Here is a 16,010-nt window from a genome sequence, read left to right as displayed (position 1 = left end):
TTGGTTATAGGTAATTGTTACTTCTGAAGTAAATAGCATAAATATTTCTGGACTTCTGTTTACATTATTAGTTCACATTAAAGTGCTTTTTAAAAAGTAAAAGTCGAGGCAGTCCCGACTCGAAATAATAAGACTCAATCAAGAACATAGCTGGATACACCATTCCTTGCACTCTGCAAAGATAATCTCATTTAATCCTCAAACCACCCTCTAAGGTAGGTAATAGTATTCTCTCCCCTTTTACAGATGAGGAAAATAAGACATAGGGAGATTAAGTAGCTTTCCCAAAGTCAAACTCCCGGGCTAAAGGCTGGAAGCCAGATTTGAATGCAAACAGCATGAGGTCATAGCCTGTGTCCCTCACTTTGAGGCTGTGTTAGCTTGGGTCATCAGTGGGTGGAACATTATAAATACGCTTTTGCCAACTGGCAAATCTCATCCAGGAAGCATCTGAAATGAACAATATTCTATTTGACCTGTACAGGTTCATTTCTAATAGCCCGCCTGCCTCATTTTTGAGACAGTGTGCTATAATTTGGACTACTAACTTAGCATCACATCAAATGGGAGGAAACAATGCAATGTGGTTTCCTGGATCAGATCCAGGAACAGAAACAGGATATTAGTGGAAAAACTGGTGAAACTCAAATACAGCCTGGAGCTTAGTGAATCGTAATGTACCAACGCTAGTTTCCTTGTTTTGACATTACAATGGTAATGCATGATGTTAACAACGGGGAAACGGGGTGAAGGGTGTATAGGAACTCTCACCACTAACCCTGCCATTTTTCTGCAAATCTCAAATTATTTCAAAATTAAAAGTTTATATAAAAAGAATAAATTACAAAGTAAAAGCTATTGAAAAAAGATTAAAATGTATTTTTAGCTCAATGAAAACAAACTTCTGTCCCTAAATTTCTAAGCACTACAGTTGCAAAATTCGATGCTCTTGTTTTGATTTTTAAGGGAATGGGGCATTCTGTTTGTTAATGTTCAAGAGTATTTTCAAATTGTACTTCTTATCCGTAAGTACCATAAGCAACATATCCTACAAATGCTTGATTTCATCACTCAGCATGTATCTAATGTTCAGTTACGCTGTGTGCTCACCATGAGTGAGGCCTCGCGCCAGCTTTGTATCTGCTACACAAAGGGCTCCTTCATCACAGATGCTTACAATGGGTGACTCAAAGGTACTGTTGTGGACATTGTACTCTCACTGGCCTTCTGACCTTCTCCCACTGTGGTGTCTAAAGAATTAGGTGGCAGGAATGACTGACCTCAGTCCCAGCTCCAGACGCCCTCTAACTAGTTTAACTCCCTCTGGCTAACCTATCCTTGCCATGGTCACTGGTTCAGGTAGCCCTGGCCTCAGCCCGTCGGCACACAGGATTCCCCCGGCAATAGGATCAGCTGAGAACCAACTGGGGATTACGGGATATGAAGAGAGATGTAGTTGTTCAGAGCTTCTGTGGAAAAAAAAAATGTCCTCCTTCTCTTCCTCTAGATGTTGTAGTATACAAAAAATATACATATTTTTTTAAATCTGCAGCTTGTTACCATTTTTTCACCTGGTGGAAACTACTCTGAGGATGGAAGCAAACAGAGAGAGGAGGGCCGCTCTCAGGTAGCCAGGCCCCCTAACTCAACCTCCCAGTCTCATTCTCACAAATATAAAATGGCAATAATAATACTTTCTGCAGGTGATTATGCAGATAATACTTTCTGAAGGCAATATCTGCATCGTGGTTATGTTAATATGCATAAATGCATAACCCATGGACACAGACAATAGTGTGGTGAAGGCCTGGGGCAGGGAGTAGGTGGGAGTGGAAGGGGTCACTGGGGAAAAAAGGGGACATCTGTAATACTTTCAACAATAAAGATAAATTAAAAAAACAAAACAAAACAAAAACAACCAGCACTGTGATTACATTGTAACAGAGTGAAGTGCTTGGTCTCTCTGACTCCATCCGGTTCAAGCTGGAGTTGTCCCCTTGACCTTCAGGCTCCTGCTCCTGCTTTAGACATGCTAATCACCCGAAGAATTCTGCTTGGGTCATGAGGTTTTTGTTTGTTTTTCTTTTTTTTAAATATATCTTTATTGATTTCAGAGAGAGGAAAGGAGAGGAAGAGAGAGAGACAGAAACATCAATGATGAGAGAGTCACTGATCAGCTGCCTCCTGCACACCCCAGACTGGGGATGGAGCCAGCAACCCGGGCATGTGCCCTGACCATGAGTGCCCTATCTCCTGGATCCTAGGTTGATGCTCAACCGCTGAGCCACGCCTGCCAGGGCAGGGGTCTTGAGTTTTTACACAAACAGCCCCTTCCATTTTCCCTTCCCTTGACATAAAAGAAGCCTGAACTCTGCACTTTCTTCAGATGGATTTTAGGATTAGGTCTCCCCCCTGGTTTGAGCCTTCCTGAACAATAAACCTTTCCTTACTCCAAATTCTGACATTCTGAGTTTTAGCCTTTTGCTGCATCCGGCACACAGACTTTGGGACAGTAACAATACAAAGGTACTGCTCACATTGAGGTAGGAGTTCATTTGGGTTACGTTTTAGAAGTCTTTACGAGTCAGACAGCCATGGTGAAACAGTCACAGGTGAAATTATACCTTGGGTGTGCTTTAAAGTAGTCCAGAATTTTAAAAAACACAAGAATGAGGAGTGGTAACTAAAATAAAAACTGTGAAATATTGAAGGTGAGGGATGGGTACATGGTGGCTCACTATTATTTTCTATTTTTGTATTTAATCAATAAAACATGAAGACAATCATGACGCCTGCATATATCTCAGTATTATGATCGTGTATGTATGAAGCTGCCTTATGTATTGAAAAGCAGGATACATCAAGTAATCCATGAGAACCCAGATCCCAAGGAAAACATGTTTGCTTAAGCACAACGCAGTTAAAACAGACTTGAAAAGCCACCTAATTCAATGCCTTAATTTTTAGCACTATGAAAAGTGATAGCTAATATAGTCAAACTCTCATGTTGTCACCTAAGTAGTAATTCTAGTGTTGTTGTTTTTAACCAACAATGTGTCTGAAAATTGAAAACCTCAGCCTACACCCGCACCCAGGACCTGCTCCCCCTCATGACCAGTGGATGGTTCTCCATCCTCCCCTAAGGAGGCCACTCGGCCACACCTAGCACCTTCCTTCTTGTATTGTGTCTACCATTCTTTCTCTCCCGCCTCACACTTCTGGGTTTCCTTCTCCCTCTAGACGCTATACGGATAATTCTTTGCTCATGCAAGTGCCAGGTTTTGCCTTCAGTTCTCCCTCTTTCCTCATTCCACATGGTCTTCCTAGGAATAACAGCAACTTTTATGCTTTTTCATCTTTTATGCTGAGCGACCCCCTAGAGACATATTTCTAGCCCAGATCTTAGATATCCTGAACTCCAAAATCAAATAGCCTCACCCACCACAAAGACTCAACAGGTCCCCAGATGAAATATCCCCCCTATTTCAGTTTTCATTTGGTCTCTGGTACACGCACCCATGGGAGTCAACCTGCTGTCTCACATCTGATCATGAGACCTTGGGGACTCTTGTAGTCATCCCCTTTCCTTTCCAACTTGCCTTAGTTCAGGCTTTCAAACTCTTCTTTCTCAAGTTTTGCAAACTTCTCTTAAATGAGTAATGCTTGAGGGTCATCTTCCTAAATGCAAAGCTCATCATGCGACTTCCTTCCTTAAAGCTCTCCGGTGGCTTCCCGCTGTCTGAGGCTGAAGTCCAGCCTCCTTTGCAGCTCTCAAGGCTAGTGAGCTGGTCTCCCCCCACCCCTGTCAGCAGTTACTCTGCTCTCCTGATTTTCATCTCCTCTTAGAAGACTCAATCATTCATTATTTATTCGGCAGACAGCTACTGAATTCTTGCTCTGTGACAAGCTATACTACGTAGGGTACAGCAGTGGACAGTGACACTGTCCTAGACTCAAGGCGCTCACAGCCTAGCAGGGAAACAGGTATTAAATGAGCTGGGGGTGGGGGGCTGGAGAAGCCTGGTGCGTAGAGAACAGCCTCCCCATGAAGTAATATTTGAGTTCATTGGCATTTTGTTACAATATCCTCTCCTGCCTCTTTGTAAACTGAAATGATTTAGAAGCTGCCTTTGCTTTTGGTGAATCTGGGAGTTTGAAATGCCTTTCCGCTGAGACGATATTCTGCCCTGTACTTCCTCTTTGTAGAATCCACAATCCCAGCAAAAAATCTGAAGATTTCAAGTCAGCATTCCTAAGCACCCTCCGGCCTCATCCCCCCCCCCCCCCCCGCCCCCGCACAACACCCTGGGGCAGAGCAGAACTGCCCTCTCCCTCCCTAACCCTTCTCTAGCTAACACTCCCCTCCCTAACCCTATCCTACCTAACCCTTCCCTTTCTAACCCTAACCCTTCCCTACCTAGCCCTAACGCTTCCCTACTAACCATAACCCTGTCCTACAAGAGATGTAGAGGAGATACTTAGTTAACATCTACTGAATGAAGAAACTGTTGTGTAATTATGAAATAGTTGTTTGAGGGAACAAAGTGTCTAATAGCTGCTTCACAAACTCACAAAGGAAAATATCACTTGCAGAAGGTATCTTAACAATATGGTTACCAAGCTAAATAAGTTAGGATTTTTTTTTTAAAAAAAAGCACACAAACTCTCATCATATAAGTAATCTTCGAACTACCAAGTTTACCAAAAAAAAGAGCGGGGGGGGGGGACCTCCTTCCAAATCAGTTTAATTTACAACCTGGAGTCTGGCAGATCCCTGGAAATCATGAGGGTAATAAAAAGATATATGAAAACTTGGGGGGAGAAGGAAAACACAGACCCTGTAATAGAAGAAAATCAATAATGGCCATTAAGCCTTAATTTTAATCTACTTAGAAGTGCTTATTTGGGGGGGTAATTAAGTTGTAGCTTAGACTACTGAGGCCACCTTCATCTAAAGACCAAGGTGCCCAACAAGCAGCCTTATCTTCAGATCCTAAGAATGCCCCAAAGATGGGAGGCCCCCCCATGATTGTGGATGCTGGTGGGAGAGGTGAGAGCTGGGAAAATGAAAGACAACCAGCGTTTTAGGCCTAAGGAGAAAGCTTGGAACACTTCATATTGAAGCTCCACCCCCGCCCCTTTTCAAGGAAGCTGCAGAACAGGTAACCAAATGTCAATTCATGGGAAAGTAGTATCTGTATAAATCACGGCCACCACGGAGCCCAACTTGTTTGGGGGCAGTTGGATCCAATAGTCTGTTAATTCTAAAAACATACTCCCTGGACTTTCCCCCCAGTCGCTACAGCACTCTAGAATTCCTTTGAGAGGATGGTTTTCATCCTTCCTGTGAAAATACAAGGTTCCCAATAGGCTGCCACCAAAAACCAGTAACATGTGGAACAGGAGAGGTTCAAACACTTCCCTGCTAAATTAGTGTAACAGGTGCCCTCGGAAATCTCCAAGCCCACCAGGGAAGAAACTCTTCCACGGTCTACCCGGCCGGAGGTAGACTGTCTAGAGAAAGATGTCTAAGCTCACCGGGCAACCAACCACCTACTGTTTACTTACTGACCTTGCTCCCCAAAGGTCCCAGGCCTGGCCCGGCCCCCTGAGCGCGCGGCCCTGGTTTTCACTTCTCCAAGCTCACAGTCCTAGGCACGGGGCAGGTGCCCATGATGCACCAGATTTAGCCATTTTATGGCACAAAACTAGGGGGGAGGGAAACTTTGGACACCATCTAAAAGCACCACATCTGTTCACTCTGGCGAATAAATAGTAACAAATGATGATTTTTAAAATTACCGTATCCACCTGAAGGGAACCTACAGGACTCCGGAGCCGCACCACCCCCCGCGAGGCCCCTGTGCCCGCGCGGAGGGAGCAGCTGCGCCAGGAGCGCAGCGCAGCGCAGCCCGGCTCCCGGGCCCGCGGGAGACCCGCCCGCGCCGCGTCCGCGGACTCGCCGCCCGGGCCGCGGCGCCCAGACCCCGAGCGGGGCCGGGGGGTGGAAGGGACGGGACCCCGGCACCCCGGGCACGGCGGGGAGGGGGCCCCGTTTCCTTGACAACCGCGCCCGGGCGCAGCCCTTCCTCTGGGCCGGGGGAGGGGAGGTAGCCAAGGGACCCCCGCGCGGGGGCGGCCGCGGCCCGGGGGCGCCTCCCCGGCTCAGCAGCCTCGGCCGGCGTCGCGGGGCCCGCGCCTACCGTGTATCCCCGCTCCAGGTCACTCTCCTCGTAGCGAAAAGAAGGGATGTAGACCTCCATGGCCGCGCCGGCGGCGGGCGGAGAGCGAGGGGGACGGGCCCGCGGCCGCCGCTCCGCCCCGGCCCCGCCGCCCCGCCTCCCTCCCCGCGCCCGCGGCGCCCGGGTCCCCGCGACCCCGCGACCCCGCGCGGCGCTCTGGGCGGGCGGACGCCGGACCGGGGCCGGGAGGAGGAGGGCTCGGGGCTCCGGGCGCGCGGGTCGGGCCTGAAGGCTGCGGAGGCCGGCTGGGCCCGGAGGAGGCGGGGCCTGAAACCTGTGAGTCTGCAGAAAGGGGTGTGCGCACCTCGCGCGGCCGGGCCTCCGGCGCGCCCTGCCCCGCGGGCTCCGCGTGCGCACCATTGGCCGTTCGCGGGACACCCCCCTGAGCGCGCTGCGGTCCGCGAGGAACGGGAAGCGGGGAGCCCCTCGGTTGTGTTTTGGTTGGTTGGATTTTCATTTTAACTCTCGGCTGGCGTTAGCCCTGAACCCTCCAACTTTCACCAAAACTTGCCCGTGTCCCCGTGGTTCCGAGTGAGCCGTCAAACCTGGGACAGGGGCTCAGCCGGAGCCCGAAAGTCGCCTGGTCCCTGAGACAGGCGCTGGGGCTCCTTGCTCCGGTTCTAAAATGTTGCCGAATAACCTGAAAGTATCTAAAAGACGAAGCGATCAGGTGACCTTTGTAAACGCCGCGTTTCTCCCTCAGCTTCCATCCAGCACAGATCAGGATGGAAACTTGGAGGTGACTCGCGGGTCACCGAGAAGCGACCTCAGCGCAGGGCTGCGGGGCTGCGGGCGGACAGCTGCGCCCCGCAGCCGGGCGAGGCCGGGGCGCCGCAGCCGGGGAGTGTGGTTTCGGTGAGACCGCGAGCCGCGGAGGGCGCGGGCTCGGGCCCTGCGCTGCGGGGCCTCCCCGCGCGGACGCCGCACCGCTTCCGGCGCTGGCGCGATGGGAAGACCACCCCGCGCCCACACCCGCAGCTCCAGGGTGGGTCTGCCTCTCCGAGCTCCCGCAGAGCTGTGCCCTGGAGAGATCGCCCCTCCTCCCCCTCTGCGGCCCGCACCTCCTGATGCAGCCCAGTCAGAGCCCAGACTGCGGGCTCCCTGAGCCTCCAGTGGCTGCCACACTGTCTTGTGTGGTTTGCTTATCTGCCTCACCCACTAGGCTTTGGAGAAAGTACCCTTAAAAAAAAAGAAAAAGTTATGGCCTGCTTGCCATGTTGCCTGGCACATTTTTCTTGAAAGCTTTATGTAAGTTTTTACTCATTTCTTCAAAACCAGCGGGATGCGGCAGGTACACCACGCTGCTGCAACCGTGGCTCGCGGAAAGGCATGGCCACCCCATCCGGACGCGTTATGCGCAATAAGACTGACATGACAGGAACCAAGGACTCAGGAGCAGCGTTTCTGTTTTTTATTTTAAAAATAGTAATAGGCAACTGATGTCAGAAGACCCAAAAAACGATTTCAGGAGTGGTTGAAACAGGTTTTAAAAGTCTCAATGGGTGATGTAACCCACGATTATGTAATTAGAAAATCACTGGGCTACAGCTTGCTGGTCAAGCGTTTAGGATGCTTTCTATACCATCCTTCCAAAGCAATCTGCTAGTAGCTTTTCACATATATTTTTGTCTGGCGTGGTTTACCTATTTACCAGCTGGATTAAAGAGGCAGAGATGTGTGGGCCGGTGAAGCTCTGACAGATGGTCCAAATGAAACCCATTTGCTATGTACTAATAAGCTGTGTATAATTTAATTTTGCCTCCCTGAAAACGTATGCAAGCTCTCAATACATGGGTGTGTTCTTGAAGGTCTATCAACTCAACCATAAGTGGAGTTCTTATTTTAATTATTACGGGTGGCATAATTGAGGTTCAGAGAGGATAGATAACTATGAAACTACTAGCTAATCATTAGAAGAGTGAAATTTCTAGCCAGGTTCTGCAAGTAACCAACCACTAAGAAGGGGAGAGAAGAATAGCACTAAAGAGAACATGGCAAATGTATTATCCTATTGTTTCTACAAATCTTTTAGCCTCACCCTACAATCTGTGACAGGCCAGCTAAATATCTTCTCAGAACACTGGTAAAAATATGTGGCAAATACAGATGTAAGACACTGAACAGTTAGTATATATTAATAAAAGCAACAAAAAAATTTGCATAAACAAAATAATAAAATTCGGCTGGAATCTGGGTAGAAAATCTTACACTAAAAATACCACATTTATCTCGTATTGGGTAGGAATATATTTCAGCAAATTTAATGATAAACTGCCTTCAGTATTAACATATTAGAAATTTTTACCAAAATCTATATAGAATGTATTTTACATTCAACTTTCAATTATAAGACAAACACATGATAACCAAATAAGATTTATCCCGGGAATGTAAAGAAGGCTAAACATTAGGAAATCTGTTGATGTATTTCTCAATATTGTCATATTAGAAAATAAGTATCACAATTGATCCTAAAAATATTAATAAATCTGTATACCTCTTCCTAATTACTCTTAATAGGCTAGAAATAGCAAGAAAGTTCTTTAATTTGATAAAGATTAACTACCATAACACTATAGCAAATATCCTATTCAACATCATATGAGGAAGCATCATAGCAGTGTCAATAATTTTTACAACTATGGTCTAACATTTTGCTGTAGGCCCTAGCCAATGCAATAAGACAAGTAAAAGAAATAAGAGGTGCCACTATTGGATAGGAAAATAGAAAACTATGGTTATTTGTAGATGAAATGACCTACATAAAACAGAATCAACTATAAATTATTAGAATAAAAGAGTTTCATAAGTTGCCAGATATTAAAATCAATATATACAAGCAATAGATTTCATATACAATAGCTTTCTTACACACCAATTAGAAAATAACATGGAAAACCAAAAGATTTCATTAATAACAGCATTAAAAACTTATAATGTCTAAGGATAAACTTAACAGTAAATGTGCAAGACCTATATTGAAAAAAAACCAAAAAACTTTACTAAAGGATACACAAAAAAAGATCTGAAAATAGTTATATCATGTTCCTGGATGGGAAGAATCAGTATTTTAAAGATGTAAGCTTTCATCAAAATGATTTGTGAAGTTTATACAATCAAAGCTCCAGCAAGCTAAGAGAAGTGACAAACTGGTTCTAATATTCATTTGAAAAATTAATAGCCAGGGCAAGTTTGAACAAAAAGAAAATGAATGAGGGAATAAGTTAATCTACTACTATAAAGCCATACTAATTAAACCTTACATGACGCTGGAGCAGAATCACACAATGACCAAGGGAACCAAACAGCCCAGAACTAGATCTCTGGATATATAGCAACATGTTATTTCATGTTGTGAAATAACAATGGTATTTCACACCCATGAGGGGAAGACTAAGCTATTCAAACGTGTTTAAGTAGTTTTAATAAATGTTTAAATAGGAAAGTTGTAATAAACCTTAAAAATAGTTTAAATAAATGGTATAATAGTTTATGGGTAACTGGATACTGATCTGGGAGAAAAATAAAGTAGGTTTTCAAAATGAATTCCATGTATAGTAGAAAGCTCTATGAAAAAAAACAAGATTTTAAGGTAGACAGTCTAATAATATACAAAATGTCAAAGACACTAAGGGAAAGATTGTATTTTAGACTAGAGATCTAAAATTAACATAAACCAAAGACCATAAAGTTTAAAAACTTTCAATAAACAGAAAAAGATTGAAAACATGTATAACAAAATGTGTATTTCATATGAAAGAATACATAAAATTGTTAATGGCACAATAGGAAATGAACACTGTGAATAGGCAATTTCCAGAGGAATATAAATGGACCGGAAAAGATGTTATCTATTACCACCTAACAAATTACCCCCAAATTTAGCTGCTTAAAGCAATAAATAGTAATTATCTTTCACAGTTTCTGTGGGTGAGGAATCTTGGAGCAGCTCAGGTTGCAGTGAAGATGTCCACTGAGGCTACAGTCATCCCAAGACTCTACTGGGCTGCAGGGTCCACACAAGGTGGTTCACTCACATGCCTAGCAAGTTAAAGTTGGTTGTTGGCGGGAGGTATTATTCCTAGCCACTTTGACCCCTGCATGGGGCTGCTTGAATGTCCTGAAGACATCAAGGCTGGCTTCCCCCAAAGCAAGATCCAAAAGAGCTCAGGGCAGAGGTGACGATGACTTTTTATCACCTACTCTCAGAAGACATACTTCATCATTTCTGCAATGCCCTACTGGTTACACAGGTTAGCCCTCTTCAGTATGGGAGGGAATTTCACAATGGCTTAAATCCCGGGAGACAAGAAGTAACTGGGGCCCTCGTGGAGGCTAGCTACCACATACCCATGAGCAGAGATGCTGGCTTAAATTCAGCAGTAACCAAAGAAATGCAAATCAAAATAATGAAGTACCGTTTTTTCAACTTTTAGATAGGCAAAAATTTCAAAGATTCTTCCAGTGTCAGCAAGGAAGTGGGGACATGAATACTGCTGGTAAGACAGTAAACTAGACAGCCTTTTTGAATGACAGACAGATTAACAGTAGCTATTACAGTTTCACAGGCACATTTCCAGTCCAGAAATTTCAGTTCTAGGAGTAGTTCCATATGTACAGGGCAGGAAGGGTATGTATAAGAATAGTGCATTGTAGTGCTAGCTGGTATGGCTCAGTGGTTAGAGGGTCAGCCCTCGGATTGAAGGGTCCGGGGTTCGATTCCAGCCAAGGGCATGTACCTCGGCTGCAACCAATGGGTCACATCAATGTTTCTCTTTCTCCCCCCCCCTCTCTCTTTCTCTCTCCCTCTCTCTCCCTTCCACTCTCTCTGAAAAAGCAATGGAAAAAATATCCTCAGGTGAAAATTTAAAAAGAATACTGCATTGTTTCTGATGGCAAAAATTTGGAAACAAATTTTATATTGTGGATAAAAATACTATATTGCAGTTTAAAACGCTGATGTAGAGATTTCTGGGTTAAGATAGTAAATTGAACATAGATAACTAATTTCATTCCTTCTTCCAGCCCCAGTAAAACTATAATAAGGAATTTTTCTTGTTTCCTTTTTTTTTTTTAAACCTGTAGAGATAGGAAAAACAGGAGAAGAGAGAACAGAAACAATATTTTTGTAAGCTAGAGAACAGATGGATGAGAAGTCACTGTTTCGGTAAAGAAGAAAAAGCTAAATTTAAGCCAGCAGTGGGAAAGCTGAAAGTCAACCTGGTTTACACAGTACAACACTCCAAAGCTCAGAGACAGGGAACAGCAGGCACCTCTAGAATGGGATGCAGTTGGCTAAAAATAAGGAAGACTCAGTGAAAACTGAGAATCAGGAAGATCCTTTAATCCCCTCCTCCACCTCTGTACAATCCTAGAGGACATATCCTTGAGAGAGGGGAAAAGAGTCTTTGCATTGAAAGTTGACTTGGCCCAGTTGATGGCATGGAAACTTACCAAAAAATAGTTGGAATCTGGAGGTAAGTGACCATATACACATCAAATGACCAATGCTGAAACCTTCCAGAGGCCGGCAGCTACAACTTTACTTTCCAGGCAAGAAACAGAAGTAATTCTCTGGGAAATCTGACCTGCCAAAGAGGAAAAATCTAGAGAGAACATTGGAAATTCCCTACAAACAGCCCAGTGAGATCACTCTTCGGTGACACTCAAATCTGACAGGCCCCATGACTACACTGGGAGCTTCTAATCAGCTTTTAATTCCCACTGTCAATCATCGGAGACATCCAAGGATTAACAGATACCTCAGGAAAGCATTTAACATGAAAGAAAGACCAAAATAGAAAAATAATTTTGAGGAAACAAACGGAGGGAAAAAACTTTGAAAAGTAGCCCTGGCCAGTGTGGCTCAGTTGTTTGAATGTCATCCTGTGCGTCAAGAGGTTGCTGGTTCAATTCCCGGTCAGAGCACATGCCCAGGTTGTGGGCTCGATCTCCAGTAGGGGTCATGCAGGAGGCAGCTGATCGATGTTTCTCTTTCTCTCCCTTCCTCTCTAAAATCAATAAAAACATATTTTAAAAAAACTTTGAAAAGTAAACTATCACTTATATCCTCAGAGAGAGATACAGGAAGATATTGTATCTATAAAACAGTAACAAGAAGCTACTTAAAAATAGGAACAGTCAGAAAACAAAGTACACTCAGAAAGTAGAACAAAATGACAGAGATGGAAAATAGGAAAGAAAAGTAACAGAGGCAGTGCAGGACATCCACTATCCAAAAAAACCAGGTCTTCCAGAAGGAGAAGACATTGAGTACAGAAGGAAGGAAATCATGAGCAAACTAACTCAAGAACATTTCTGCAACCGAATGTCCTGTCTCCAGGCTGAAAGCACCCACACAGGATGAAAGCAAACGTACACTACGGCCAATCTCTATGAAAATGCCGAACCCTGGGGATGAAAGATCCTATAGTCTTGGGACATGGGGGGAACAGCTCATATAAATAAGATCAGGATGGCTTTGGAATTCCCATCAGCGACACTGGAAGCTAGAAGACAATAGAGCGATGTCTTCAAAATTCTAGACCAAGTGATTTTCAGCACATGCTCAGCTAAATTACCCACCAAGGATTAAGGTCAAATAGTCCCAAAAGTATAGTTCCTATGTATCCCTTTTCGGTACTCGGCATATCCATCAAAATGAGGGAATAGACTGAGAAAGAAGGAAACATGGGGTAGAGAGAACAGGAGACACAGCCCAGGGGAGAGGCAAAGGGACGCTTCAGGGCCACCATACTGCTCTAATACTGTTCTAAAAAAGAAAACTTATTTTTCTTAAAACATGAAAATAATCATGATTAAATACACAACTTTCAGTGGTGAAAAATGCTTGTCTAGGCATAATAATGTAAATACTGAATACTGATGTAACTAAAAATTATAACCACCACACTGGAAGTGAGGGGCGTGAGTGTGTGAAGGAAACAGATGGCAGAGTAAGAGAACTCAACTCTCGTCGCCATGAAAAAAGACAAGTAGATGATGCCTGAAATTGATTCAAAATATAGCAGTCTATGCATTTTTAAACTTTTTATATTTAGAAATGCGAAGGCTTATAAATGGCAGAAAAGTAGGTAAGAGTAAAAAGGGGTTAGCTCTGAGAAGACTGGGGAAACTGGGCACGCGTGAGGCCTGGAACCGCTGTATTTTGTTACTTGGCCTTTCCAATGCTAGTTAGTTTTCAAGCTATGTGCCAGTATTAATTCGATGAAATAAAAATTAATTTAAAATTCAGAAACCTGAAGTCAATTTTTATTTCCTGACATGCCAAAGCTTTCAATACTTTGGCAAATTAACAAGTAAATTTGAGGAATCCACAGAAATAACCCTAGTTGCGCACAATGGAAGAGCCCTGTTTGCCATATTGAAGTTATTTTTAAAAAGTGACAATACACTAAAAATTCATGTCATTTCTGAAACTTAGGTTTGCTCCTTGGACCACCCCTTCTCTCCGATTCCCTCATAACCAGAAAATCTTTCACGTTGTCACATCTTTTATCCCCAAATTTATGCCGGTCGCCTCTCTTGCCTTCATCTCTCCTTAGGTTTTTAAATGGTTTTTTAAAAAAAGTCCCCCTTGGTATTCTCTCACACCCAACAATCTTGAATGAATCCAACAACCTGTTTTAGTCCTGCTTTCTCACGGCTGAAGAAATACCTTCTTTGGTTGGCTCACTATAAATCCGTGATTTCCAAACTCATTCGAAAGTCGCTGCTCACCAACAGTTCTATCTCTGGCTTTCTGAACAGGTCCCGTCGCTCTCCAGCCTCCCCTCGTGTTGTGTTTTCCTTTCCTCTGGCGTCACTCCCTGATGATGGCGTAACTTCCTATTTCACCACCAAAATAAAAGCATTCAGGCTTTATTTCCAAACATACTCCTCCTTTCCTTCCCTTTTGTTCACAGGAAGAAAACGGCCCCGCCTCTTTAGGAGACGCCGTCCCTCTGACCTCACCTCCAATCCTCCCGGAAACGTTGGTGTGGCCCCGCACTGTGCCCTCAGCAGGCTGGCCTCGCCGTTTGCTCTCTGAGGATGCCGTCCTTAAGGATCATGGTCTTAAGGGACAGAGCGTGGTCATAGTTCTCAGTTGATGATGGACTGTCTAGCCCTGAATTCCGTTTTCATACATCTTCATGCTGGACGTCCAGATGCACCTCATGAACAACACGCTCTAAAGAACATCCTTCCCCAAACCTGTACCTCACCTCCTAGGTTATGTCAGCTGATGGAAGCAGCAGCACCCTAAGCCATCAAAGCCAGAAATCCCGGCGTCATCCTAGACACGTCCCCCTTCTCCTTCCCTGATACCCAATCCGTTGCTTTAGTGCAGGAGTGGGGAACCTTTTTCCTCCACAGGGCCATTTGGATATTTATAACATCATTCACGGGCCGAACAGAATTATCAATTTAAATATTAGCTATGAAAAAAGCTCCTAGATGTATTGAATTTCAAGTCCCGCCTGCGGTTGCCTCAGCAGGGCCAGACCAAATGATTTCCCCACCCCTGCTTTAGTGCCTGACACATAGTAGGGACGGAACAAATATTTAGTAAATGAATGAATAAAATTTAACCATTTTCATTTCCATTTCCCTAGACGGTCTCCTTTCTTACTTCCACTGCAGTGGTCAGGCTGGATGAGCACCACTCCGTCAACTGTTGTCATCCTTTAATTTTCCATGTTTTTTCTTCATCAATTACTACTTCCCTTAGTTTACAACGTAGTCAAGGTTCTTGTATGTATTCCTGGGTGAAAATAAACTTCTCTCTTCCTAAGCAATTACCATATTTCTGAAGTTGAGCACTCCCATTTCAGCCTGGACAACGCTACTTTGAAGATAAGCAGGAGCAACAAAATTTGGTAAACAATGCCCTCTTCCCCTTCCCCTGGCTCTTTGTAAACTTTGTAAAAGGTTTCCGCCCGTAAAAATTCCAGGGAGTAAATTCCAGGGAATAACCAGGAAGGTTAATGAACACTTATCTTAGCTCCTGTCTGCCGCCTCGCTAGCCCCCCACCCGCCCCCTCAGCCAAACAGAATGTGGGGTTTATATTCTCTCTGCGAAGACTATTCAGGCTGCGAGTCTGTTTAGGGCAGGAGCCCCTCGCAGCCGCCGGCTTAATAAATTCCAAACGCTCAGTTCGGTCTCTGTGAATTAATCTCGCGAAAACTGGGTGTAACATTTCTATCTTGACTTTCTTTTCTTTTTTCCCAGGCTTTTAAGGTCTCTGGCTCATTTCTTGACAAGACTCATTTAACTAGAGTATCTCTGTAGTAGGAGTAATTCTAAACTATTGTTGGGGATTTTGTCTGCAAGCTTTCCTCCCCTCTACCTCTGATCCTCAGCCCCCAGGGCTCTGAGAGCAGATCTCCGGGTCAAACTGTTCTGAGAGGAAACCCTTCTGGTAAACCCACTGAGACCCTAGTGAAGCATACACCCATTGTTTTGAAGTAGCCCTAAAGACTGGTGAAACAATCAAAATGCAGGTAAACACTTATTGGATGCATAATAGCTATTTATCAAGCACTTGCTATTGCTGAGAAATTCATATCAATCATCTTAAGCTCCTTAAAGAGCACCTGAACAGGTACTATTATTACTTTCTTTTTTACAAATAAGGAAACTAAATTTTAGAGAAAAATAACTTGCTCCAAGTCAATGATGTAGATTCTTGAGCCAGGGTTCAAACTGGCAGGCTAAATGCATAACTATTCTTAATCATTCCATTACACTCTCTTGGCTGTACCACA

At 44.3% G+C, this 16,010-nt stretch overlaps 1 protein-coding gene across 1 annotated transcript in view; it reads right to left on the bottom strand.

Moving 5' to 3' along the window:
• Nucleotides 1-6,299, bottom strand: part of SNX24 (sorting nexin 24) — a 117,595-nt gene extending 111,296 nt beyond the window's left edge. The window contains exon 1 of the mRNA XM_087815514.1: nucleotides 6,204-6,299. Coding sequence (XP_087671640.1) covers nucleotides 6,204-6,263 — 60 coding nt within the window. The 5' untranslated portion in view covers nucleotides 6,264-6,299. The remainder of the gene's footprint in view (nucleotides 1-6,203) is intronic.
• Nucleotides 6,300-16,010: the final 9,711 nt, after the last annotated feature.

This window comes from Miniopterus natalensis, chromosome 3, assembly GCF_054644295.1.
Source record: "Miniopterus natalensis isolate mMinNat1 chromosome 3, mMinNat1.hap1, whole genome shotgun sequence".
Classification (NCBI taxonomy): domain Eukaryota; kingdom Metazoa; phylum Chordata; class Mammalia; order Chiroptera; family Miniopteridae; genus Miniopterus; species Miniopterus natalensis.
Note: the sequence above shows the minus strand (reverse complement) of the source record. Positions and strands in the feature narration are given on the sequence as shown.